The sequence below is a fragment of the Pseudophryne corroboree genome, chromosome 3, assembly GCF_028390025.1.
Source record: "Pseudophryne corroboree isolate aPseCor3 chromosome 3, aPseCor3.hap2, whole genome shotgun sequence".
Classification (NCBI taxonomy): Eukaryota; Metazoa; Chordata; class Amphibia; order Anura; family Myobatrachidae; genus Pseudophryne; species Pseudophryne corroboree.
Window position 1 is genome coordinate 109,616,417 of NC_086446.1, and position 25,058 is coordinate 109,641,474.

Consider the following 25,058-nt stretch of genomic DNA (forward strand, 5'->3'; position numbering starts at 1 on the left):
CTAGACAATTTATTGAGGCAGTGTGCCCCCGTTACCAAATACCATCTAGGTTCCACTTCTCTAGGCAGGCGATACCGAGAATGTACACGGACGTCAGAAAAAGACTCACCAGTGTCCTAAAAAATGCAGTTGTACCCAATGTCCACTTAACCACGGACATGTGGACAAGTGGAGCAGGGCAGGGTCAGGACTATATGACTGTGACAGCCCACTGGGTAGATGTATGGACTCCCGCCGCAAGAACAGCAGCGGCGGCACCAGTAGCAGCATCTCGCAAACGCCAACTCTTTCCTAGGCAGGCTACGCTTTGTATCACCGCTTTCCAGAATACGCACACAGCTGAAAACCTCTTACGGCAACTGAGGAAGATCATCGCGGAATGGCTTACCCCAATTGGACTCTCCTGTGGATTTGTGGCATCGGACAACGCCAGCAATATTGTGTGTGCATTAAATATGGGCAAATTCCAGCACGTCCCATGTTTTGCACATACCTTGAATTTGGTGATGCAGAATTTTTAAAAAAACGACAGGGGCGTGCAAGAGATGCTGTCGGTGGCCAGAAGAATTGCGGGACACTTTCGGCGTACAGGCACCACGTACAGAAGACTGGAGCACCACCAAAAACTACTGAACCTGCCCTGCCATCATCTGAAGCAAGAAGTGGTAACGAGGTGGAATTCAACCCTCTATATGCTTCAGAGGTTGGAGGAGCAGCAAAAGGCCATTCAAGCCTATACAATTGAGCACGATATAGGAGGTGGAATGCACCTGTCTCAAGTGCAGTGGAGAATGATTTCAACGTTGTGCAAGGTTCTGATGCCCTTTGAACTTGCCACACGTGAAGTCAGTTCAGACACTGCCAGCCTGAGTCAGGTCATTCCCCTCATCAGGCTTTTGCAGAAGAAGCTGGAGGCATTGAAGAAGGAGCTAAAAGGGAGCGATTCCGCTAGGCATGTGGGACTTGTGGATGCAGCCCTTAATTCGCTTAACAAGGATTCACGGGTGGTCAATCTGTTGAAATCAGAGCACTACATTTTGGCCACCGTGCTCGATCCTAGATTTAAAGCCTACCTTGGATCTCTCTTTCCGGCAGACACAGGTCTGCTGGGGTTGAAAGACCTGCTGGTGACAAAATTGTCAAGTCAAGCGGAACGCGACCTGTCAACATCTCCTCCTTCACATTCTCCCGCAACTGGGGGTGCGAGGAAAAGGCTCAGAATTCCGAGCCCACCCGCTGGCGGTGATGCAGGGCAGTCTGGAGCGACTGCTGATGCTGACATCTGGTCCGGACTGAAGGACCTGACAACGATTACGGACATGTCGTCTACTGTCACTGCATATGATTCTCTCAACATTGATAGAATGGTGGAGGATTATATGAGTGACCGCATCCAAGTAGGCACGTCACACAGTCCGTACTTATACTGGCAGGAAAAAGAGGCAATTTGGAGGCCCTTGCACAAACTGGCTTTATTCTACCTAAGTTGCCCTCCCACAAGTGTGTACTCCGAAAGAGTGTTTAGTGCCGCCGCTCACCTTGTCAGCAATCGGCGTACGAGGTTACATCCAGAAAATGTGGAGAAGATGATGTTCATTAAAATGAATTATAATCAATTCCTCCGCGGAGACATTGACCAGCAGCAATTGCCTCCACAAAGTACACAGGGAGCTGAGATGGTGGATTCCAGTGGGGACGAATTGATAATCTGTGAGGAGGGGGATGTACACGGTGATATATCGGAGGGTGAAGATGAGGTGGACATCTTGCCTCTGTAGAGCCAGTTTGTGCAAGGAGAGATTAATTGCTTCTTTTTGGGGGGGGGGGTCCAAACCAACCCGTCATATCAGTCACAGTCGTGTGGCAGACCCTGTCACTGAAATGATGGGTTGGTTAAAGTGTGCATGTCCTGTTTTGTTTATACAACATAAGGGTGGGTGGGAGGGCCCAAGGACAATTCCATCTTGCACCTCTTTTTTCTTTTCTTTTTCTTTGCATCATGTGCTGATTGGGGAGGGTTTTTTGGAAGGGACATCCTGCGTGACACTGCAGTGCCACTCCTAGATGGGCCCGGTGTTTGTGTCGGCCACTAGGGTCGCTAATCTTACTCACACAGTCAGCTACCTCATTGCGCCTCTTTTTTTCTTTGCGTCATGTGCTGTTTGGGGAGGGTTTTTTGGAAGGGACATCCTGCGTGACACTGCAGTGCCACTCCTAGATGGGCCCGGTGTTTGTGTCGGCCACTAGGGTCGCTAATCTTACTCACACAGCTACCTCATTGCGCCTCTTTTTTTCTTTGCGTCATGTGCTGTTTGGGGAGGGTTTTTTGGAAGGGACATCCTGCGTGACACTGCAGTGCCACTCCTAGATGGGCCCGGTGTTTGTGTCGGCCAACAGGGTCGCTAATCTTACTCACACAGCTACCTCATTGCGCCTCTTTTTTTCTTTGCGTCATGTGCTGTTTGGGGAGGGTTTTTTGGAAGGGCCATCCTGCGTGACACTGCAGTGCCACTCCTAGATGGGCCCGGTGTTTGTGTCGGCCACTAGGGTCGCTAATCTTACTCACACAGCTACCTCATTGCGCCTCTTTTTTTCTTTGCGTCATGTGCTGTTTGGGGAGGGTTTTTTGGAAGGGACATCCTGCGTGACACTGCAGTGCCACTCCTAGATGGGCCCGGTGTTTGTGTCGGCCACTAGGGTCGCTTATCTTACTCACACAGCGACCTCGGTGCAAATTTTAGGACTAAAAATAATATTGTGAGGTGTGAGGTATTCAGAATAGACTGAAAATGAGTGTAAATTATGGTTTTTGAGGTTAATAATACTTTGGGATCAAAATGACCCCCAAATTCTATGATTTAAGCTGTTTTTTAGTGTTTTTTGAAAAAAACACCCGAATCCAAAACACACCCGAATCCGACAAAAAAAATTCGGTGAGGTTTTGCCAAAACGCGTTCGAACCCAAAACACGGCCGCGGAACCGAACCCAAAACCAAAACACAAAACCCGAAAAATTTCAGGCGCTCATCTCTACCACCCGTGAATCCTGGCAAAGAGAATGAAGGGCTCCATCCACAAGTCCCACATACTTAGCGAAATCGCTCCATATTAGCTCCTCCTTCAGTTTCTCCAGCTGCTTCTGCAAAAGCCTGATGAGGGGAGTGACCTGACTCAAGCTGCCAGTGTCTGAACTGACTTCACATGTGTTAAGTTCGAAGGGTTGGAAAACCTTACACAACATGGCAATCATTCTCCACTGCGCTTGAGTCAGGTGCATTCCCCCTCCTTTGCCTATAGTGTAGGTGGATGTATGGGCTTGAATGGCCTTTTGCTGCTCCTCCATCCTCTGAAGCATATAGAGTGTTGAATTCCCCCTCATTACACATCTTGCTTTAGGGCAGGTTCAGGAATGTTTGCTGGTGCTCCAGTCTTCGGCACGCAGTCGCTGAATGTCGAAAGTGTCCCACAATTTTTTGGGCCACTGACAGCATCTCCTGCATGCCCCCGTCAGTTTTCAAAAAATTCTGCACCACCAAATTAATTGTATGTGCAAAACATGGGACATGCTGGAATTTGCCCAGATGTAATGCTTGCACAATATTGGTGGCGTTGTCATATATCACAAATCCCCAGGAGAGTCTAAGTGGGGTAAGCTATTGTGTGATGATGTCCCTCAGTTTCCGTAAGATGTTGTCAGCGGTGTGCCTCTTACAGAAACTGGTGATACACAGCGTAGCCTGCCTAGGAAATAGTTGGCGTTTGGGAGATGCTGCTTCTGGTGCTGCTGCTGTTGTTGCTGCGGGAGGCAATACATCTACCCAATGGGCTGTCACAGTCATGTAGTCCTTAGTCTGTCCTGCTCCGCTTGTCCACATGTCCGTGGTTAAGTGGACAGTGGGTACAACCCTATTTTTCAGGACACTGAGACTTTTCTTAATGTCCCTCTACAGTCCGGGAATCGCTTGCCCAGTGAAGTGGAATCTAGACGGATTTGGTACCAGGGATACAGTACGTCCATCAACTGTCTAAATCCCACTGCAGTAATGGCGGATACTGGACGCACGTCTAACGTCAGCATAGTTGTTATGGCCTCAGTAATCTGCTTTGCAACAGATTGACTGCTGTTATATTTAATCTTTCTTGCAAAGGACTGTTGGACAGTCAATTGCTTACTGGAAGTAGTACAAGAGGTCTTCCGACTTCCTCTCTGGGATGACGAATGAATCCCAGCAGTAACAACAGCTGCAGCAGCAGTAGGCGTACCACTCAAGGATCCTCTGGAGGAATCCCAGCTAGGAGAGGACTTGTCAGTCATGCCAGTGACATGGCCTGCAGGACTACTTACATTCCTGACTGAGGAAGAAATTAACAAGGAGGGAGTTGGTGGTGTTGCTTGCAGGAGCTTAGGTACAACAGGAAGAAGGGATTTAGGTGTCAGTGGACTGCTTACGCTATTACCCAAAGTTTCTGAACTTGACAATGACTTCTGATGAAGGCTCTGCAGGTGACATATAAGAGAGGATGTTCCCAGGTGGTTAATGTCCTTACCCCTACTTATTATGGATTGACAAAGGAAACACACGGTTTGGTACCTGTTGTCTGAATTGTGGAGAAATAATTCCACTTCGAAGAGGTGGCTTTTTTGGTATTTTGCCCAAGCATGACAATGGGCTTTCTCATCCTACTGACAACTGTCTCCACTGGTGCCTTATTCAAACAAACCACATAACCATCAGCGCCAGCTACACCAATATCCTCCTTATCCTGGTGTACGTCTACAGTGACATCCTCAATCCCAATATCAACAACTGGACTGGCGGTGCTCCTCCAAGCGTTTGCAGGGGGCATGCAAATGGTGGTAGGAGCCTCCTCCTTCCATACAGTCTTGAGCAGTTCAGGCCTAGACATCGTAACTGTGGACACACTTGGACTCTCCTTGGGGATTTGTGATGTCTCTGAACGCACAGCTGTTTTTTCCAGTGCTTTAACAAGCTTAATTTTTTTAATTTTTCAAGAGGGAGGAGGGCTTCCATCCTCATGAGAAGCTGAACCACCAGTCTTGAACATAAGCCAAGGCCTTAGCCTTTCCTTGCCACTTTGTGTTGTGAATGGCATATTGCCAATTTTACGTTTCTCATCAGAAAAGTTATTTTTTGTTCTGATTATTTATTTTTGCTTCTTGGATTTTACATGCCCTCTATGACATTGGCATCGGCCTTAGGAGACGACATTGATGGAATTGCTTTCTCAATGTCATGACTACTGGTAGCAGCAGCTTCAGCACTAGTACTAGGAACTGGAAGTGGTTCCTGATCTTCCACTATTTTTACTAGAGATGAGCGGGTTTGGTTTTACTCGGATATACTCAGATTTTTACCCGAATCTCCTTATTGGCTATCGGACGTCACGTGTTTTGGTTAGCCATTAAGAAAAATCAAGAAAATAAGAAATGACGATAATTCTGGCGTAAAGAACCGAGTAAATCCGAACCCGCTCATATCTAATTTTTACCTCTAAATTGTTGTTCTCCATTACACAGTACAGCACCTCTTTATTATTACAGCACACAGAAGAGTGCCCCTTTTTTCACAGCACCCCTGTATTCTTGCAGGATGCAGGACCAGTGTACTTTAATTTTAACAACAGCACCCCTGTATTTTTATAGCATACAGGACCAGTGTGCTTTTAGTTTAACAACTGCACCCCTGAATTTTTACAGGATACAGGACCAGTGTACTTTTATTTTAACAGCAGCTCCCCTGTATTTTTACAGCATACAGGACCAGTGTACACTCTTATTTTCACAGCAGCACCCCAGAATTTTTAGAGCATACAAGACAGGGCCAGTGTACTTTTATTTTAAGAACAGCACCCCTGAATTTTTATAGCATACAAGACATGGCCAGCACCCCTGTATTTTCACAGCATATAGGACCAGTGTGCTTTTATTTGAACAACTGCACCCCTGAATTTGTACAGCATACAGTGCCAGTGTACTTTTATTTTAACAACAGCACCCCTGAATTTTTACAGCATACAAGACAGGGCCAGCACCCCTGTATTTTCACAGCATAGAGGACAGTGCCCCCTAACCTCACAGGGACACCACAGTGATAGGAACAGCACCCCTACAGAGCACACACTGACCCCACCCAACACCAACACCCACAGAGAGACAGAGGTGTGTCTCCCTCACTCTCCTAGTTCGGAGAGAAAATGGCGGCGACGCGCGGCTGTTTATATGGAATCCACAACCCCTGAGAATCCGACAGCGGGATGATGATGTTTTGCCTCATTCTGGTTTCCGAGTCTGGCAGGAAGTCCAAAGCCGTGCTCGGATCCCGGCTTGGAGCGTGAAGTTCGGGGGGGTTTGCTCATCTCTGATCAGAGCCCTCTTTTATATCTATAATGGCCCCTTTCTTTCCATGTACAGCCCATTTCTAATGTTCCATTGTACAAATACAAGATCCATACTGAAACCTGATTTATAAATATGCCCTTTCATATTTGTCTGTTATACAGTACACACCTCCAGCTGATTTCCATTCGGCAACATATTGACAACTACAATATCCACTGCAAAACACACAGCACTGTACCAGAAGTCTCTGAATAAACAATATTCCACTCATTTATGTCTATGCACCTAGAGCCTAATTCAGCTTTGGTTGTAGATGTGCGTAAAAATGCATACCTACAACCCTTTACTGTAACATGCAGGGGCCGCCACCCCCGCAAACATGCGAGTGCATCGCTATACACAGTGCTTAAAGTGGTCAAGGAGAGGTGGTGGAACTCACCCCCCAGCCCCTCCCTTTCCACATCACTAGCCCTTCCTCTTCTTGCCCACCTGGCAGATGCCACGCCCCTAGCCCCTCCCCTTCTTGTCCACCTGGCAAAAAATTAATCTTCTGCTACTCCATTTTGTCAGTACCTCCATTGGCTACCTGTAGTTTACCGATGTTCATGTAAAATACTTCTACTGACACAATTCTATTAACAAAACTACACCAACATACATCTCTTATCTCCCAATCTCCCAACTCACCAATCCGTGCTGCACAAAATCTGCATATCCGCATTACCTGCTCCTAGTCATAGTTAGTGCTGGGCCACACACAGCAGCCAAGCGGACCCGCTTGGCCGCAAGGAGACTGCACATGGATGCAGGTGCCCACACATGTGCGGCAGTCCCGCCGCCTCCGACCGCAGCATGCTGCGGTCGGGCCGGTTGACAGGACGGTGGGATTTCATAGTGAACACATACATTTCAATATATGTGTTCACACAGTGCGGCTGTGCCACACTGAAATCCTGTGTGTCGCTGGGTGGATCCTGTTCTGCGGGATCCCGCAGAACAGGATCTGTGAGCACACAAACCCCTCTGCTTGACTGCTATGTGTGGCCCAGCACTTACAGGACTTTTTGGTGCAGCACCCACTCTGTGAATTGCCCTCCCATTCACAAAACTTCCCTCTAGTCTCCAAACCTTTAAGCGTTCTCTGAGAATTCACATCTTCAGGCAGCTTATTGTATTCCAGAAGCACCAACATAACCACCATAAGCTATTCTACCCAATTACCTTCTACACAGTCCACACATACCTTTTACATTTTCTCTTTCTACACATTCCGCTGAACCCAGGCTATGTAATCGGATCATACAGCTCACCAAAACACCTCTGTAATCTTCCACTTTTTATCCTACACACAGCTCTCCCCCCAGCACACTTTATCCTACACACAGCTCTCCCCCAGCACACTGTATACTACACACAGCTCTCCCCTCAGCACACTTTATCCTACACACAGCTCTCCCCTCCAGCACACTGTATCCTACACACAGTTCTCCCCCAGCACACTTTATCCTACACACAGCTCTCCCCCCAGCACACTGTATCCTACAAACAGCTCTCCCCCCCAGCACACTTTATCCTACACACAGCTCTCCCCCCAGCACACTGTATCCTACACACAGCTCTCCCCCAGCACAATTTATCCTACACACAGCTCTCCCCGCAGCACACTTTATCCTACACACAGCTCCCCTCCCCCCCCAGCATCCTTTATCCTACACACAGCTCTCCCCCTGTTTTGTTCATATGTTTGTAAATCCAGTCATCAGGACACAGAGACATGTGAGTTCACTGCTGTGCTGTTTATTCCATCACCAACTCCAGACACACTGCACACTGGACCACCCACTTCCCAGCATCCCCCTGGTCCCAGGGACCATCACTGAAGATTCAGGCTTACACATGTTAGTAAGGGAGTGTCTACAAATATCCCCTCCCACCACCCCATGCATCTCTTTACCTTATTCTTTTGTTCCCATTGATAGTCACTGTCGGCGTGGGTGTCCTTTCTCAGGGCTCTGGCAGCACCTCTTCTTTACGTGGAAGGAGAGACGGACGTACGGTGATGGCACCATGTCGTCTCATTCCCGCCGCCGCGGCCAGCACCATCAGCAGGGGGACTTGCAGAGGCAGGCTAAAGGATACTGTGTAGTGCTACCTGCCTGCCCCTTTTTTAATTTGGGAGACAGCAGGCGGGGACAGCAATCACTCAGGCAGCGCTGCCTGTACAGAGTCTAGTGGACGGGCAAAGTAGGCTGGAGGTGGCGGAACTGGTTCCACCTCCCAACACAACTGACGGAATGCAGTTCCACCCCATTATGGCCCACTTTAACCCCTGGCTATACAGCAATGTGCTCGCATGATTAAGGTAGCCCCCTGCCTACTCAGCCTAACTGCCTAGGCATTCGAAAGGGCCACCATCTTTTGGGTCACAGCAGTGGCGCGTGATGTCACGCAACCGCTGTAGCTCGCCCCAGCAACAATCCGGACATGCCTGCGTTGTCCGGACCGTACCCCTTAAATGGAGCGTTGGCGCCCACAAAACTCTGCATTGACGCCCTGTTCCCGCCCCCCTCCAGGTCTTTAACTGCATTCTGAAGAGAAAGCAGTTTAAGACCCCACACATGCATGTACGTCTGAAGCTGATTCTGGTCCTTAGTACCCTTTCAAATGGTGATAACTGATACCTGGTAACAGCCCCAATTTCACAATGTAGAGCCTCCTCTCATGTCTATTACTATTCATAGTCCCCTACTGATGCCCATTATCCCAACCACACAAATAGGTCTATTCATAAAGCAGTTATAACTGTGGAGAAGTGAGCCATTAGAGAAGTTGCCCATGACAACCAATCAGCTGCTATCTATCATTTTATAGCATGCACTTGATAGATGTTACCTCTAAACTGATTGGTTGCCATGGTAACTTCTCCACTGGACCCAGTATACCATATTTTTCCCTATATGATGTGATCAGACCAATGATTCTCAAACTTTTTTGAATCACTGCGCCCTAGGCCAAAAGTTTTTTATTGAGAAACTTAGAAGAAATATTACATTAAGTTATTGGGTTTCTATGTCACCCTTACATTCAACTGTGTTGTGAGGGACAAGATTTGCTTCTGTTTGTCCACATATTTTATGACTGGCAGCCACCAGCACTGGTTTTGCCTATTACATTGACCTTAAATAATTTGTATTGGTCCTGGACCACCAACCGGAGCACCCCAGCAAGGGTCCTGCTGCACCCCAGGGTGCCACGGCACACAGTTTGAGAACCACTGGATCAGACAACGCACAGCACCCAATCAGAGGTCCAGAGTCCTTTATTAATATATGATACTCCCCTGACCTTCCATGTCTGTAGAAATGGCTCCTAGTGTACTACTGTAAGTGCACATATGACACTGGTTGTAGAACTCCATTAAGGGAAATCTGACATGTATCTCGTTTTCCCTTAGATTGTGCTGATTGTTGCTGGCATCTTGCAGCTTATTCTAGGAATTGCAATGGCTGCCACCATGCCTTGGATAACTGCTGAATCTGGAATACCATTTTGGGGTTCAGTGTTTGTAAGTACTGAAACCATTTTCAATAATTGTTCCTGAATGCTTTGACTGTGAATCACTGATACCCTATTTTGAAGTAAAACTGAATCCTAAAATAATGTTTTGGTAAGATAATGTTTGAAATTACTGTAAGTCGTTAACATTTTGCAACATTGCTTTGTCTGACTCTAACATCTCGTAACTATACATGCGGATGTTAACTTTTGCTTAACTCAGGTTCTTAAAACCTAACAAACCACTTTCATGGGGGAATGGTGGGGGCACCTTGGACTGCACACCCCAATTCCAAACATAGTAAGAGGTGCTATCGTGCTAAGACTTGTAGTTCCACACAGAAAATAGAAAATGCAGATGCACACTCTATAGTTCTAAGCCCTGCTAATCAGAATCATTATAATAAACTCTGCAATCTAACATACTGTACAGGAAAAATTGAGGTGCCTAGCATAATTTTTGGCCAAAACTATATATAGGCCCACCATGCACACAGCATCTATTCACGGGATAGAGGGACAGGGGGCATGGCCAACAGCTCGCATAGCGCTAAGCATGCCCCCCACATTGACAGAAATGGGGGAGTGGCTCATGGTCAGGGCATTCCCGCACACCATGCCCCCTTTTGTTGAGGCCATGCCCCTTTAGGGCAGAGTGCACCAAAGGCACACGCCAGTGTCTGGAGTCTGATGTTCCCAATGTTGGGAGGTATGCTACACTGATGAACCATATGTGAGATGATGACCACATCTCCGTTTTTCTGTATGAAAAATCTTTAAAAAAATGTGAATAAAAAATTCCACTAAGACTCATCAATCATTAGAACTGGCGCCTCAACGATCAATTGTAAAAGGACTTTCTTTGAGAAATTTTGGAGTCCTCTCTCCTTTGGGCAGCAAACACTAGTGATTGGTTGAACTGTTCCTCCAGTGAGTGGGCGTGAATCATTCTTCTCTTGCTTTTATACAGTAAATATATAATATTGTATGTGTGATATTTACTTTGTATTTTGTTCTTGCAGTATATTATTGCTGGATCTCTGTCCATTGCAGCTCAGAATAAACCTAACATCTGCCTGGTGAGTTATCTGATGAGCATCTGGTTGAAAGTGAACATAAATACTATTCATATTATCTATTCTTCTTTTGTGGAACCTGTCATTAACACAAACAGTTGGACATTATCCAGCCTGCTCAATACTACAGAGAACGCAAAATGAAAGAGATCAAATAAACATGATATACTCATACAAGGGCCAATGTATTGATGACAATTTGCGTCCTGCACATACAGATGTGTCCACTTACACTCTTACTGTGGGAGACAGCGTGTCCTGGCGCTGCCATGATGCGTATGTGCGGCCTCCAGCAGCCTGTCTCTCGCCCATTGTATGCTATGATAGCGGGAGCGTGCTCTGCTACCTCCGCCGGCCACCAGTGAAAAAACTTATGGGCAGCAGGAGCATAACTTCCTGCTACCCCCCCCCCTGTGAACCTCCGGTGGCTCCCCCTATGTGACTATAGGTAGCGGGAGCACCGCTTCCTGCTACCTCCGCCAAGTTCCATTGTGAAACACTGAATATGGCAGTGGCACAGCATATGGCAGTGGCACTACCCGTGCCACTGCCATATGCTGTGCCACAACATTATGCAAAGATGTAAGCAGACATATCTGTACAAGTAAATGGAAGCCACAAAATTGTGCTCCTTCTTGTTCATGTTGAGTTATATTTATTTTAAATACATATGTCATACAAGGGGTGTGTAATAAGTTTCCAGGTGCACAAAAATTATTTTATTTACTAACAAAATGCACATTACATTTTTTTTTAAAGTATTATCCAAAGGAGTCTATGCAAAGTTGCATGCGCTCAAACCACTTGGTGAAGCAGCTGGACCAGTTCGAAGCTGGTATGTCTTCTAACTGCTGGATGAAGGCAGGGCAGAAAAGAGCCTGGCTGGGCCCACATAATTTTCAGGGTGTGTGGCCTAATCACAGGAGGCGTGGCTGTGCACCCTTAGAAAAAAATACAGAAAGATTTGTACTTTAAGTGCTTCCCTGGCCACACTGCAGCCCAGCACACTGCAGCGTGTACTGGGATGAGAAAATGAGCTGCAGCTGTTGCTGCCTGGTGGTGGGTGGTGTGGGGGAAGGGGGGGTGTCCATCAGTCCTGGACCTGGGTAATTATTACCACCTCACCCCCTCCTCGGCGCTACTGGATGAGGGTCCCCACTGCAGCTCCTAGCTACTCATTCATCTTGTGCTTTATCTGTGGGAACACAAAGAAGTCACAGGGGGCTATGTCTGGAATCTAGGCAGATTACCAAGCTCCTGGATGTGTTAATGGGCCAGAAAATCCACCACTTTCCTGGACTACTCGGCAGGTGCAGGTTGTCATGGAGAAGAGCACCATGAGCGCGAGTTCTTGGATGGTGCCTGGAAATGGCTTCAAGCATTTGCAGCAGGCATTGGTTGGAGTAACAGTCCCCAGTAGTGGTGTGCTGCTGTATGAGTGGTATGTTAGCTACATGACTGCCTACACAGAGCTTGCCAAAGCCCATAACTGATACAAAACCAAAAAATAAGGCGTTCAGGTTTTAGTGGAAATAATAACTGCCACTTTTGACCTCAGACCCGGAGTTTCACCTTTGGGTGCTCTTGAAGATACAGTAGTCATGAAGAAATAGACACAAACACAAAGGTTTTCACCGTTAATACACTTGTCACTACTTCCAATCCAGCCTTCGAGAGTTCCGACTATGAAGACAACACAGCTGTATAAGGCCTAATTCTAACTTAAGTGTGTCACAAGCTATATTCTCTACTACAGCAATAACAAACAAGGCCCTCAACTTACTGACCCAACATACAGAAACAATGACCTGGTCTACACTTTACAATGCACGAATACAATACAGAAATTACAATTATACAAGACAAGAATAACACATGGCAATGTCTCTGTCCTGCCTGGATAGAGCTGGCCAGGTCCTTTCTTTTATTATGGTCTATCACACTTAGGGTGAAATGTAACTCTTTTTGTGGATGTGGATATGTCTACTGAAATGGGGCCCTAAGAGCCCTTCACTAGAGAGGAAATGCAAAGAGGATGGGAGCTGCACAGCTATACCACCTCAAGTACAGATCACAACACACTATTCTTTTTATAGGCACTATTCATTTTATCTGGACTACTGCCCAGGGAATTGTAACACCCCTGGTTTGGCAGATGTCTAAGTGGTTGGAAGAGGTATCACAGATGTTCGTGGCTAGGTGATTGACCCTTTCCCTAAGATGTTTCCCCCCATACCTTGTTCCTTGTATCAGGTTCAGAGAGGAACTGTAGGCTCGCTTGATATGCAGCAGTGATTTAATGACAGCAATCTCAAACAGGAAGTTTGTCAGATATGTGGTTATGTCTGTCCCCGGACGGGGCACTAGTGGGTCAGTGGTGGTGTGATGGAGAAACCGAGGAGGCTGTAAGAGAATCCTGCGCATGTGCGCAATTATGTTTATAATATGCACAAGAGTATAACAGTAATTGAAGCAGATGAAACTTGAGATGAATGGTACAAGGAATGCTGACAATGATGAAATAAACAGTCACAGGTATTTAGCTGGTCTGGAAACCAGAGCAGTAATTAGACAATGAGATACAGGCAATAAACTAGTCTGGAAACTAGTATAGCACTCAGATGGTGATCACTCCCACAGTTGGTTTGGAAACCAGCAACCATACTCCACACAGTCAGTTTGTAATGCAAAGTCCACAACCAAGCAAGGTTAAGCAGGAGACAACTTGAAACACATATGAAGTGGTTGTATTAAGTGCCAGTTGCCATATCACAATGCTGAATGCAAGTTAACCATACACAGGTGAGGATAATGAATAGCACCTGAAGAAAGTCCCTTACTGCAAAAGGTGGAGGCTCACTATAGCAGAAGTTGGAGCTGAAGTAAATGCTGGGACCTGTAGTTCCACAGAAATACTGGAACCAGGAGATCACTTGAAGATGCCAGAAATAGGAGATTGCTAGAAACAGGAGATTGAAGACTGGAGACTGGAAACTGGAGATTTGAACTGGAAACTGGAGATTGGAAACTGGAAACAGAGACCAGGAGACGCTATGCAGCAATGCAACGCGTTGTCCAAGGTGATGAGACTGAGCCGATGCTCTGGACTTATACCCCCTGGTCGGCAGTCATTGGATACTTGGATCATGTGAGCAAACACAGCGCAGGATTGGGTGCTCTCCGGTCAGCTGACGGCAAGTGTCATGGTGGCACCCATGCTGTACAGATGGCCGGTACACAGAAGGGCACCAGCAGAATGGACTTCAGGGGTTCACCACAATAGTGGGTACTGCGCTCTTCAGACAGGATGCTCATACAGCTGCAGACTGGTTCCATGACCTCCGGAGGCCTGCACACCAGCGCGCTGGTAAGTGAAACATCCCTTAATGCTGATTCCTGACAGTACCCCCCCTTTTATGGGTTGGCACCAAACACCCACGAGGCTTGGAAGGAAACAGTCTATGGAAAACTTGGACTAACCGTTGAGCATGGACATCAGTGGCGTTAACCCAACTCCTCTCCCCAGGACCATACCCGGACAAGTCAATCAGGTACTGTAGATGACCATACTGACAACGTGAGTCCAGGATCTTCTCAACCTCGTACTCCACACCCCGATGAGTTTGGATTCTTGGAGCTGCTGGAAGAGCTTTTTGAAAACGTTTAAGAATCAGGGGTCTAAGGAGAGAGATATGAAATGAGTTTGGGATTTTCAAATAAGGAGGCAATTTCAATTTATAAATCAATGGATTAATCAACTGGAAACGAACCAATAAACCATGGAGCAAACTTCATAGAGGGAACTCTAAGGCGGAGATTACGAGTAGATAACCAGACTTTATCACCTGGCTTTAAACTGGGAACTGCTCGTCTTCTCCGATCAGCAAAAACCTTGTACTGTCGAGATGCTTTCTTGAGAGAAAGATGAATCTATGTCCAAACCTGAGAGAACTGCTGAAGAGCTGAAGTGGCTTCAGGAACATCGACAACTGGAAGGTCTTGAAAATCTGGAACTCTGGGATGTTGACCGTAAACTGCAAAGAAAGGTGTATTATTGGTGGCTGTATGGTAGCGGAAGTTATGAGCAAACTCTGCCCAAGGCAATAAATCTACCCAGTCATCCTGTGATGAAGAAATATAAAGTCTCAGAAAGGTTTCAAGCTCTTGGTTTACCCTTTCAGTCTGTCCATTCATTTGAGGGTGATATGCTGTAGAGAATTTGAGTTTAACTTGTAAAGCAGAGCATAAGGCCTTCCAAAATCTTGCCACAAACTGAACACCACGGTCAGATATAATTTCCGTTGGGAGTCCATGTAACCTGAAGATTTCACGTAGGAATATTTGTGCAAGCTTTGGAGCAGAAGGCAAACCAATGAGTGGAACAAAATGGGCCATCTTTGAGAACCTGTCAACCACTACCCAGATGGTATCATACTCTTTGGAAGGAGGTGAGTCTGAGAAGAAATCCATTGACAGGTGAGACCAGGGAAGACTTGGTATAGAGTTAGGTAACAGTTGACCAGCAGGAGACTGACAAGGAACTTTGTGCTGGGCACACTTGGAACACGAAGCCACGAAATCCTGAATATCAGTTTTCATATGAGGCCACCAATAGGATTAAGACAAAAACATATAAGTCTTTAGGATCCCAGGATGTCCGGTAAACTTATAAATATGAGCCCACAACAGCAGATTCGGGCAGAGCTCAGGAGAAACAAACATCTTGCCAGGAGGCAGAACAGGAGACACTTATGTGGAAGCAAACACTACGGGATCAAGAACTGGATAAGATTCTTGTTCAGAAGACTCCTCCATGGAACTCATTGAGCGTGATAAGGCATCTGCCTTAACATTCTGATAACCAGGGCGGAACTGTAACTTGGAATTAAAACGAGAAAAGAATAAAGCCCACCTTGCTTGACAAGGATTTTAACACTGCACTGCTTTCAAATAAAGAAGGTTCTTATGGTCGGTGAAGATGGTAATAGGGAACTTTGCGCCCTCCAGAAGATACTGCCACTCTCCCAGGGCCAGCTTGATTGCCAGGAGCTCTTGGTCACTGATGGTGTAGTTTATCTCAGCAGGTAGAACTCTACTGGAGAAAAACCCACAGGGGTGAGTCTTACCATCGTGGCTGGTTTGGGACAACACTGCGCCACCGCCAACTGTTGAGGCATCCACTTCCAACTTGAAGGGTCTGTTGATATCTGGTTGCTGTAACACAGGAGCTGAAATGGAAAACTTGTTTAATTTTTTTAAAAGGAGCCAGAGCTTCTTCTGACCACTGAGAAGGATTTGCGCCTTTCCGTGTATGGCAAGTAATTGGGGCTATCAAGGTAGAGAATCCTCTAATACATTTTTTATAATAATTGGCATAGCCAATAAAACGTTGAACAGACTTGAGCGATGTAGGAAGAGACCAGTTCTCTATTGCTTCCAATTTAACAGGGTCCATTCGAAGATCTGAACCAGAGATTATATACCTGAGGAAAGGCATCGAAGGAGCTTCAAAGGTACACTTAGACAACTTCCCGTAAAGATGATTCTGTCGTAGGCGTTGAAGGACCTCTTTTACCTGTTGATGATGAGAAGCTAAATTTTGAGAGAAAATCAGAATGTCGTCAAGATAAACTACCACATATTTGTACAGAACATCTCAAAATATTTCATTGACAAAGTTCTGAAACACAGCTGGGGCATTACTTAATCCAAAGGGCATCACAAGACACTCATAGTGGCCGTCATGGGTGTTAAAAGCGGTCTTCCACTCATCACCACTCCAGATTCTAATGAGATTATATGCCCCACGAAGATCTAATTTGGTAAAAATACTGGCTCCTTTAATTCTGTCAAACAGTTCTGTGATTAACGGTAAGGGGTTGCTGTTTTTGATGGTAATCTCATTTAATGCTCTATAATCAATGCAGGAACATAGTCCTCCGTCTTTCTTTTTCACGAAGAAAAACCTTGCCCCTGCTGGAGATGAATGAATCCTTTTTGTAGATTCTCTTTTACATATTCACTCATGGCTAGAGTTTCAGGTACGGAAAAAGGATATGTTCGTCCTCTAGAAGGCATTTTCCCCGGGATCAGATCGATGGGGCAATCAGAACATCAGTGACCTTTTCACTGAAGATGTCAGTAAATTCTTTGTAGGCCTCAGTAATTCCACACTGGGGTTTCAACCCAGAAGTTCTCACGGGACGAACTTGAGCTAAACAGGAATGGAAACAGGAAGAACTTCATGCTGTGAGTTGTAGCGTAGACCAGTCAATTTGTGGGTTATGAAGTTGAAGCCAAGGCATACCCAACACGATCTCGTAGGTGGCTTTAGGAATGACCAAAAGTTCAATGAGCTCAGAGGGAAGAAAGCCCACCCCTAGGACCACGGGCTTAGTTTACTGACTGATGGACCCCTCAGCGATACTGCTACTGTCCACAGCAGTGAGATAGACTGGGCGAGACAACCTTGAGACAGGAAGATGGATCTTATCGACTGCAGCCTGTGTAATAAAGTTCCCAGCAGCACCACAGTCAATTAAAGCTGAGAAAACATGTAATCCACTCTGTGTTTCCAAAGGTACCGGTAAGATAAGTTCTCGAGAAGAAGAAGCTTTGGATAAGGTTCCTTACTTGACTCCTCCCTTGCAAGTTACGACCTGGCGTTTCCCGAATGCGACGGACAGGAATCAGTCATGTGACCAGCAGCAGCACAGTACAGACACAGTCTTTCCCATAATCTTCTTGACCGCTCCTCAGGAGTTAAGCGGGACCTATTTACTTGCATAGGCTCATCTTAAGTGGAGGGAGAAAGTTGTACTTGAGGCATAACTCGGTGCGTGCGAGGATCACCATGAGAATGTTCTCTTTCTCTTTCGCGTAAATACAGATCCAACTTTACACACAAGGAAATGAACGATTCTAATTGCTCTGGGAGATCTCAGGTAGCCAGTTCATCATTTATACGATCAGATAGACCGTGCCAGAATGCCGCAACCAGTGCTTGATTGTTCCACTCAACCTCTGACGCCAATGTCTGGAACTGGATGACATACTGTCCCACGGTGCGTGTTCCCTGGCGAATCTGGAGGATATCAGAGGAAGCTGATGTTGTACGCCCAGTCTCATCAAAAATACGTTTGAATGCAGCTACAAAGTCTGTGTAGTTCTTTAGCAGTGAATCTGCTCGCTCCCATAATGGGGAAACCCAATTCAAGGCAGGGCCAGTCAGAAGAGACACAATGTACACAACTTTGGTTCTGGGCGTCGGGAAATTGTGCGGCAGCAATACAAAGTGAACTTCACATTGGTTCAGGAATCCACGACAGGTTTTAGGATCAAACTTACTTGGTGTAGGAAGATGGAGACGAGATCCTAAACCAGAAGCACCTGGAGACCCTGAAGCTGTGGCACTGGAAACTAGAGCTGGAGTCGCTGGTGCAGCTAGAACATTAGGACTTGGCAGAGATTGTTGTAAGGTATCCAACCGAGAAGACATCTCTTCTAAAAACTGTATGATCTGCTGTTGTACAGCCTCTGTACTATCGAGTCGTAATATTAAGTTCTGAAGAGCCCCTGCTCCCACACTCTGACCACCATCCGGGTCCATGGACCTTGGACAAACTGTCAGATCTGTGGTTATAATAAGAAAGTGAAAACTGGCGCTTATGTGTTTCTCCAATAGTAATAAATGACTGTGGATCAATTTCAATAAAAATGACATAAAATTTATTACCTATACATCACAAACTAAAAACATCAGAAACGTATATATCAGATGTGATCATAAAATTAAGGCATAAATGGAGCTGAGAAATATTTGAAGGTGGCTGCTTTTAGTGTCCACAAAGGATCCCGGACTAAGTGCCGTGTGCAAAGTTCTCTGATGAGAAGAAATAAGTACAGCTGGTATTACCCGTATTGATGGAGACTTCCAGAGGTTTGGAAATTTTTCAGCAAGCAAGCTGTGGCATTTGAACAAACTGGGTCTCTCCAATCAGTGCTGTATAGATGAAATCCCTCAGAGTTCCAAATGGCAAGTATTAAAAGTCCATATCTGGATCCGTCTTGAAAGTGGGACACTTGTAGTAGTCGTGGCAGCTTCAACACTTAACGCGTTTCCCTAGGTTAGGTCACCTAGCTTCATCAGAAGTATACTTATGTACTTATTTCTTCTCATCAGAGAACTTTGCACACGGCACTTAGTCCGGGATCCTTTGTGGACACTAAAAGCAGCCACCTTCAAATATTTCTCAGCTCCATTTATGCCTTAATTTTATGATCACATCTGATATATACGTTTCTGATGTTTTTAGTTTGTGATGTATAGGTAATAAATTTTATGTCATTTTTATTGAAATTGATCCACAGTCATTTATTACTATTGGAGAAACACATAAGCGCCAGTTTTCACTTTCTTATTCTAAACATTTTCAGGGACTGACAACCCCTTCTGGCAGCTGTGACAGCGCGTCTGGGCTACCCTCTTTGTTCTGGTTTTTCCCAGATCTGTGGTTATGTCTGTCCCCGGAGGGGGCACTAGTGGGTCAGTGGTGGTGTGATGGAGAAACCGAGGAGGCTGTAAGAGATTACTGCGCATGTGTGCAATGATGTTTATTATATGCTCACGAATATAACAGTAATTGAAGCAGATGAAACTTGAGATGAATGGTACAAGAAATGCTGACAAAGATAAAATAAACAGTCACAGGTATTTAGCTGGTCTGGAAACCAGTGCAGTAATTAGGCAATGAAATACAGGCAATAAACTAGTCTGGAAACTAGTATAGCAATCAGATGGTGATCACTCCCACAGTTGGTTTGGAAACCAGCAACGATACTCCATACAGTCAGTTTGTAATGCAAAGTCCACAACCAAGCAAGGTTAAGCAGGAGACAACTTGAAACACATATGAAGTGGTTGTATTAAGTGCTAGATGCCATAGCGCAATGCTGAATGCAAGTTAACCATACACAGGTGAGGATAATGAATTGCACCTGAAGAAAGTCCCTTACTGCAAAAGGTGGAGGCTGACTGTAGCAGAAGTTGGAGCTGAAGTAAATGCTGGGACCTGTAGTTCCACAGGAATATTGGAACCGGGAGATCACTTGAAGATGCCAGAAATAGTAGATCGCTGGAAACAGGAGATTGAAGACTGGAGACTGGAAACTGGAAACTGGAGATTGGAACTGGAAACTGGAGATTGGAAACTGGAGATTGGAAACTGGGACCAGAAGACGCTATGCAGCAATGCGACACGTTGTCCAAGGTGATGAGACTGAGCCGATGCTCTGGACTTATACCCCCTGGTCGACAGTCATTGGATACTTGGATCATGTGAGCAAACACAGCGCAGGATTGGGTGCTCTCTGGTCAGCTGACCGCATGTGTTGTACAGATGGCCGGTACACACAAGGGCACCCGCAGAATGGACTTCAGGGGTTCAACACAATAGTGGGTACTGCGCTCCGCAGACAGGATGCTCATACAGCCGCAGACTGGGGCCGTGACCTCCAGAGGCTGCACACCAGCACGCCAGTAAGTGAGACATCACTGATTGCTGATTCCTAACAAAGTTCTTTTATTAGGACACAAGGACTTCTGAATTACAGATGGTGATTAGTTTATGGCAAGAATTGGATAATCGTAATAATGAAAATGAAATAAATAATTACAAGAAAATCACATTTAGCTACAGCTCACATTACACTGGGACATTCAATAATTCAATGGTTTCAACTAATCTAATCACAGATATATGCATATTCCAAGGAAAATTATACAACAAGAAAAACAGTGAAAAAGGTGATTAAGAAAACAGTTTTCAATATTAATTGCTACTTTTTAAATTATCCCTGATATTAAAAAAGTGTTCTAATCTTCACAGGCACTTTACATTGAAGCTCATGGATTCTACAGTGCCACAGTATTGCAATAGGAATGGACTGCGGTATAACTGGACTTATTACAGAACGGATGGAGATCCTAAAGTGCCACAGTGTTGCAGTGGGAGCTGTAGTATAACTGCACTTTTAGTAGAAAGATTGATCCTGGGTTCAGTTAGTAAATGTCACTGTACTCCATTGTGACTGTATATAAGGATGTAGGTAACAAAGGTGTCATTGAATCCCTAACAAGCAACTGTCTCTGTAGTAATTATCTCTTGGACATATAACTCATCCTTTTGCTCTATAAAACAGCTCAATGACCCTACGATGTTCCAGTCACAAGTAGTGTGTCTGTACTGCATAATACTGCATTTAAACAGTGGTCACTCAGAGTGACTATCAGTCAAGTGTCTGGTAGCACCCCTTTATTCCATGCAGTCGTGAGTAGTAAGTGTGTGACAATGGACAATAGGGCTTAGCACTCACCCTCTTGCAGTCCGCAACACAAACTGACTCTCCTGGAATCTGTTTCAGCGGTTTCATCTCTCTCAAAATTGGTGCACCGCTCGCACCTCTGCATAGGCCTGGCGGTGTCTATTCCCCAGCTGCGGCATCTCATACCCAACCTCCTGGTTCTCCACACTAGTGGAAGCACACCGCTACCTTCACTCTTCAACACTGCTCTCCACCGCCTCGTGTGACCACCTGTTGCACGCCAAATCATCTCTGCGGCACCGCTCCTCGCCACATATCCAGCTCCTTCAATTGCTTCTCTCTAACAACCTGCATCATTGCCCTCTTCACACAAGGCTCCGTTTGCTCTCTCCGTCTCTGTCCAATTGGATCCTGCCACCTCACAATCAGGACATGTTACCTGACTCTGGTACGTCCCTTAACCTCTGCTGTACCAGCCGAATGAATCATCAGGTTGAACACACTGTCATTTATATTTTAATGGGGTATACCCCGGTGTCTATAGGGTGCCACCAGGACCGGACTTGCCATCCGGCACTTCTGGCACATGCCAGAAGGGTCGATGGTCTGGTGTGCCGATCCGGTCCACAGAGAGCCTGGAAGGCTGCGCTCAGCGCAGCTTCTGGCTCTCTGATTTGCCCCTAGCTGCCGCCGCTGTAAGGCGTGCCACGTTGCTAAGCAATATGGGGGCGTGCCGCAATTCCACGCCCACTGACTCGCGACACGTCCCCCATTTGCAGTGTCCGCGCGCTCTTTACATGGCGCGCATGCTCCTTTCTCGTGCGCGCGCCTTTGGTGCGCCCGCTCTCACGAGTGCCGGGGCCGAACCGAGTCCCCAGTCCGTCCCTGGGTGCCACAATATTACAGGGGCACAAGCATTATTATCACAGTGGTCTTGGTCTTCTGTCCAGATTACTTATCAGGGGCTCAGGCTTCAGCCTGCCTAACTAGTATGCACATAAAGTGACCTGGGCCTACTGCTCAGGGTCACTTATACTTGATGGGCTCTGGTCTACCTGTCTACTACAATAAGTACCTGGGTCTAATGCCTAGGGTCACTCTTATTTAGGGCTCAAGCCTGTGGCCTGCCTACTGCCCAGAACCATTTTCTGCTGTGGACTGAACAAAAAAACCTACAGGACCCAATACGCTTCAAGTGCCCAGGCCTAAGGCCCACCTATTGCATCACAGTCCAGAAGCCTGACTGTACCCACAGGCCTAATACCCAACACCTGGTGGTCTAGGGAAAGGTTAATTTACTAGTGGCCAATAAATGCTGCGAGAGACAGCAGTGGGGAGCTTTGCTGGCTCTTTTGCTTCCACCACTAGCAGCACTCTCTGACCTCAGCCAGTCATTGGTACCTGGGCAGTACCAAATTCACAACCCGCCACTGCTTTCTATTGGCTGCTTGTTCGCTAGACGAGACAGGCTCTTGGCAGTGCCAAATCTGAAAGTCCGCCGCCTCCACTTGACCAGCACTGGGAACAGATGTCCCAGCGCCGCCCACTGATGTGTGCCTAGTGGTACACATCTCCGCACAACAGTGACAAACAGAAGGTAAGTTTCTCAAATCAATTTATAAGTCCTTCAAAGGTGCATGAAAGGGAGCATGACAGGGGTAAGCCATACTGTAGAAATGTGATGTTTTTCAATCGCTATGAATAAATTATTTTAAATGATTTAAAATAGAGATCTGCTCGCCCTCTTTCTCTCTTTTTCATATTTCAATAATGAATATACTGGAAAGCATTACTATTATATTGCAATTTGGTGACATTATGACATTATGATTTTATTTCTATCTTTCCATTATTTCTTTGTTTGAATGTTTTTTTTATGTTTTTGACATAATTAGTCATCAACTTGCAGGATCATTACTGTACTTTTTTTTGTCTTCTGAAATAATTTAGAACCCCCTTTCCTCCTCTCTAGAGAAGTAATACCGAAAAATATAATCATAACCTTGTTCAATAATGCAAAAGCCTATGTCCGGGGAGCACCTTTATGTTTTAAGCTATTACGACATTTGTTACAAAATAGCCCCCTTTCTCTTATATTGATTGCTTTGCCCCCATTCCTCTGTACAGGTGAAAGGCGCCTTCTCCTTGAACATCATCAGTATACCTGCCAGCCTTATTGCAGTGATCCTAAATAGCTTTGATCTAGCACAAAATGCTTATTGTTATAATTATAAACGTGACGCTTATGGCTCTGACTGGTCTGCCCGCTCCTGCTCTGGAAGAATTGTAAGTATTCAAGTGTCTAATATAAACTAAGGGAAAATGGGGTAAATATACTTTCCTGCAAGATATCAAATTCGCCAATAGTCTACACTGTCGCCTGCAGGGATTATGTATGTATATACACTGCTCAAAAAAATAAAGGGAACACTTAAACAACACATCCTAGATCTGAATTAATGAAATATTCTTATTAAATACTTTGTTCTTTACATAGTTGAATGTGCTGACAACAAAATCACACAAAAATTATCAATGGAAATCAAATTTATTAACCCATGGAGGCTGTGACATCATCAAGCCTCATTTTAGCCCCTCCCCCACCACACGGATCCGCGAATACCAATGAGTATCTCTTCATCCTGACAGCATCACTAGGGTGCGGGCAGGATGAGGGAGAACTGCCTGCTCTTATGTGGGTGTGGGGGGCTACCCCAAAAATCAGGAGCCTCCCGCAACTTCGGGGAGAGTAGGCAAGTATGGTGCAAAATACCAATGTATAGTACTTTGTGCATGTTTAGGTCCTGCGATGTTGGAAGCAGGATGGCAGCAGATTGACAGTCTGTTGCTGTTCGGTGGGTAGAGGCGGGGTAGCAATGGCTTCCATTTTTTAAAACATTTTGCCACCGTTTGCGGGGAGAAAAGAAGTCAGGAATCTCTGTCGTAGATGGAGATTTCCTGGTGTATGTGACGGACAGCTTGCGCTGCACCATAGGTGCCATAAGACGCCCGATAGTGGGAGAGAGATCCAATGCTGTGTTCTAGGATTCAACTACAACCACATCTGAATGAACCTCATTATGCAGAGATAGAGGGAAGCATAAATAAGTCTGTTGTCAGATTGATTTTTTTGCACCACATTTTGGCTGCTGCAACGGAGCACTGGAAATTATGATGAGTAGCAAGCAAAGCTTAAAGGTAGGAGGGGTAGCAGTTGATTTACTGACGGAAACAATACCGATGGTCATAATTCCGACAGCCATTGCCCGACAGTCAAAACACCGACACGGTCGAAGCACCAACATTCCTTATACCGACATGTTCAAAAAGCCGACATAGTCAGAATACCGGCATTTGAAATGCCGACGTCAAAATGCTGACATGGGTTTTATTATGAAATTTTTGCCCAAAAACAGACTTGTTCATACTTTACCATCCCAGTGGACCTGGAAGGGGAATATAATAGTGTGCCGAGCGCAGCGAGCCATGTAAGGGGATGCGGTACACTTACACGGTGTCCGTGTCGACCTTCGTCGCCACTGAAACAATAAAGACCCAGAAAAACTCAGGTCGATATTTTTAAATGTCGGTATTCTGACTATGTTGGCATTTTGACCATGTTGGCATAATGAATGTCGGTATTTTGACCATGGCGATATGTTGACTGTCAGTCAATGGCTGTCGGAATTATGACTGTCGGTATTGTGTCTGTCGGTAACTCATACTGAATCCAGTAGGAGGTG

At 45.8% G+C, this 25,058-nt stretch overlaps 1 protein-coding gene across 1 annotated transcript in view; it reads left to right on the plus strand.

Annotated features, from left to right (window-relative positions):
- The window catches only part of LOC135057520 (membrane-spanning 4-domains subfamily A member 4A-like), a 67,595-nt gene that overhangs the window by 31,962 nt on the left and 10,575 nt on the right, over positions 1 to 25,058 (plus strand). Inside the window, exons 3-5 of the mRNA XM_063963376.1 lie at positions 9,816 to 9,926; positions 10,939 to 10,995; positions 23,443 to 23,601. Coding sequence (XP_063819446.1) covers positions 9,816 to 9,926; positions 10,939 to 10,995; positions 23,443 to 23,601 — 327 coding nt within the window. The remainder of the gene's footprint in view (positions 1 to 9,815; positions 9,927 to 10,938; positions 10,996 to 23,442; positions 23,602 to 25,058) is intronic.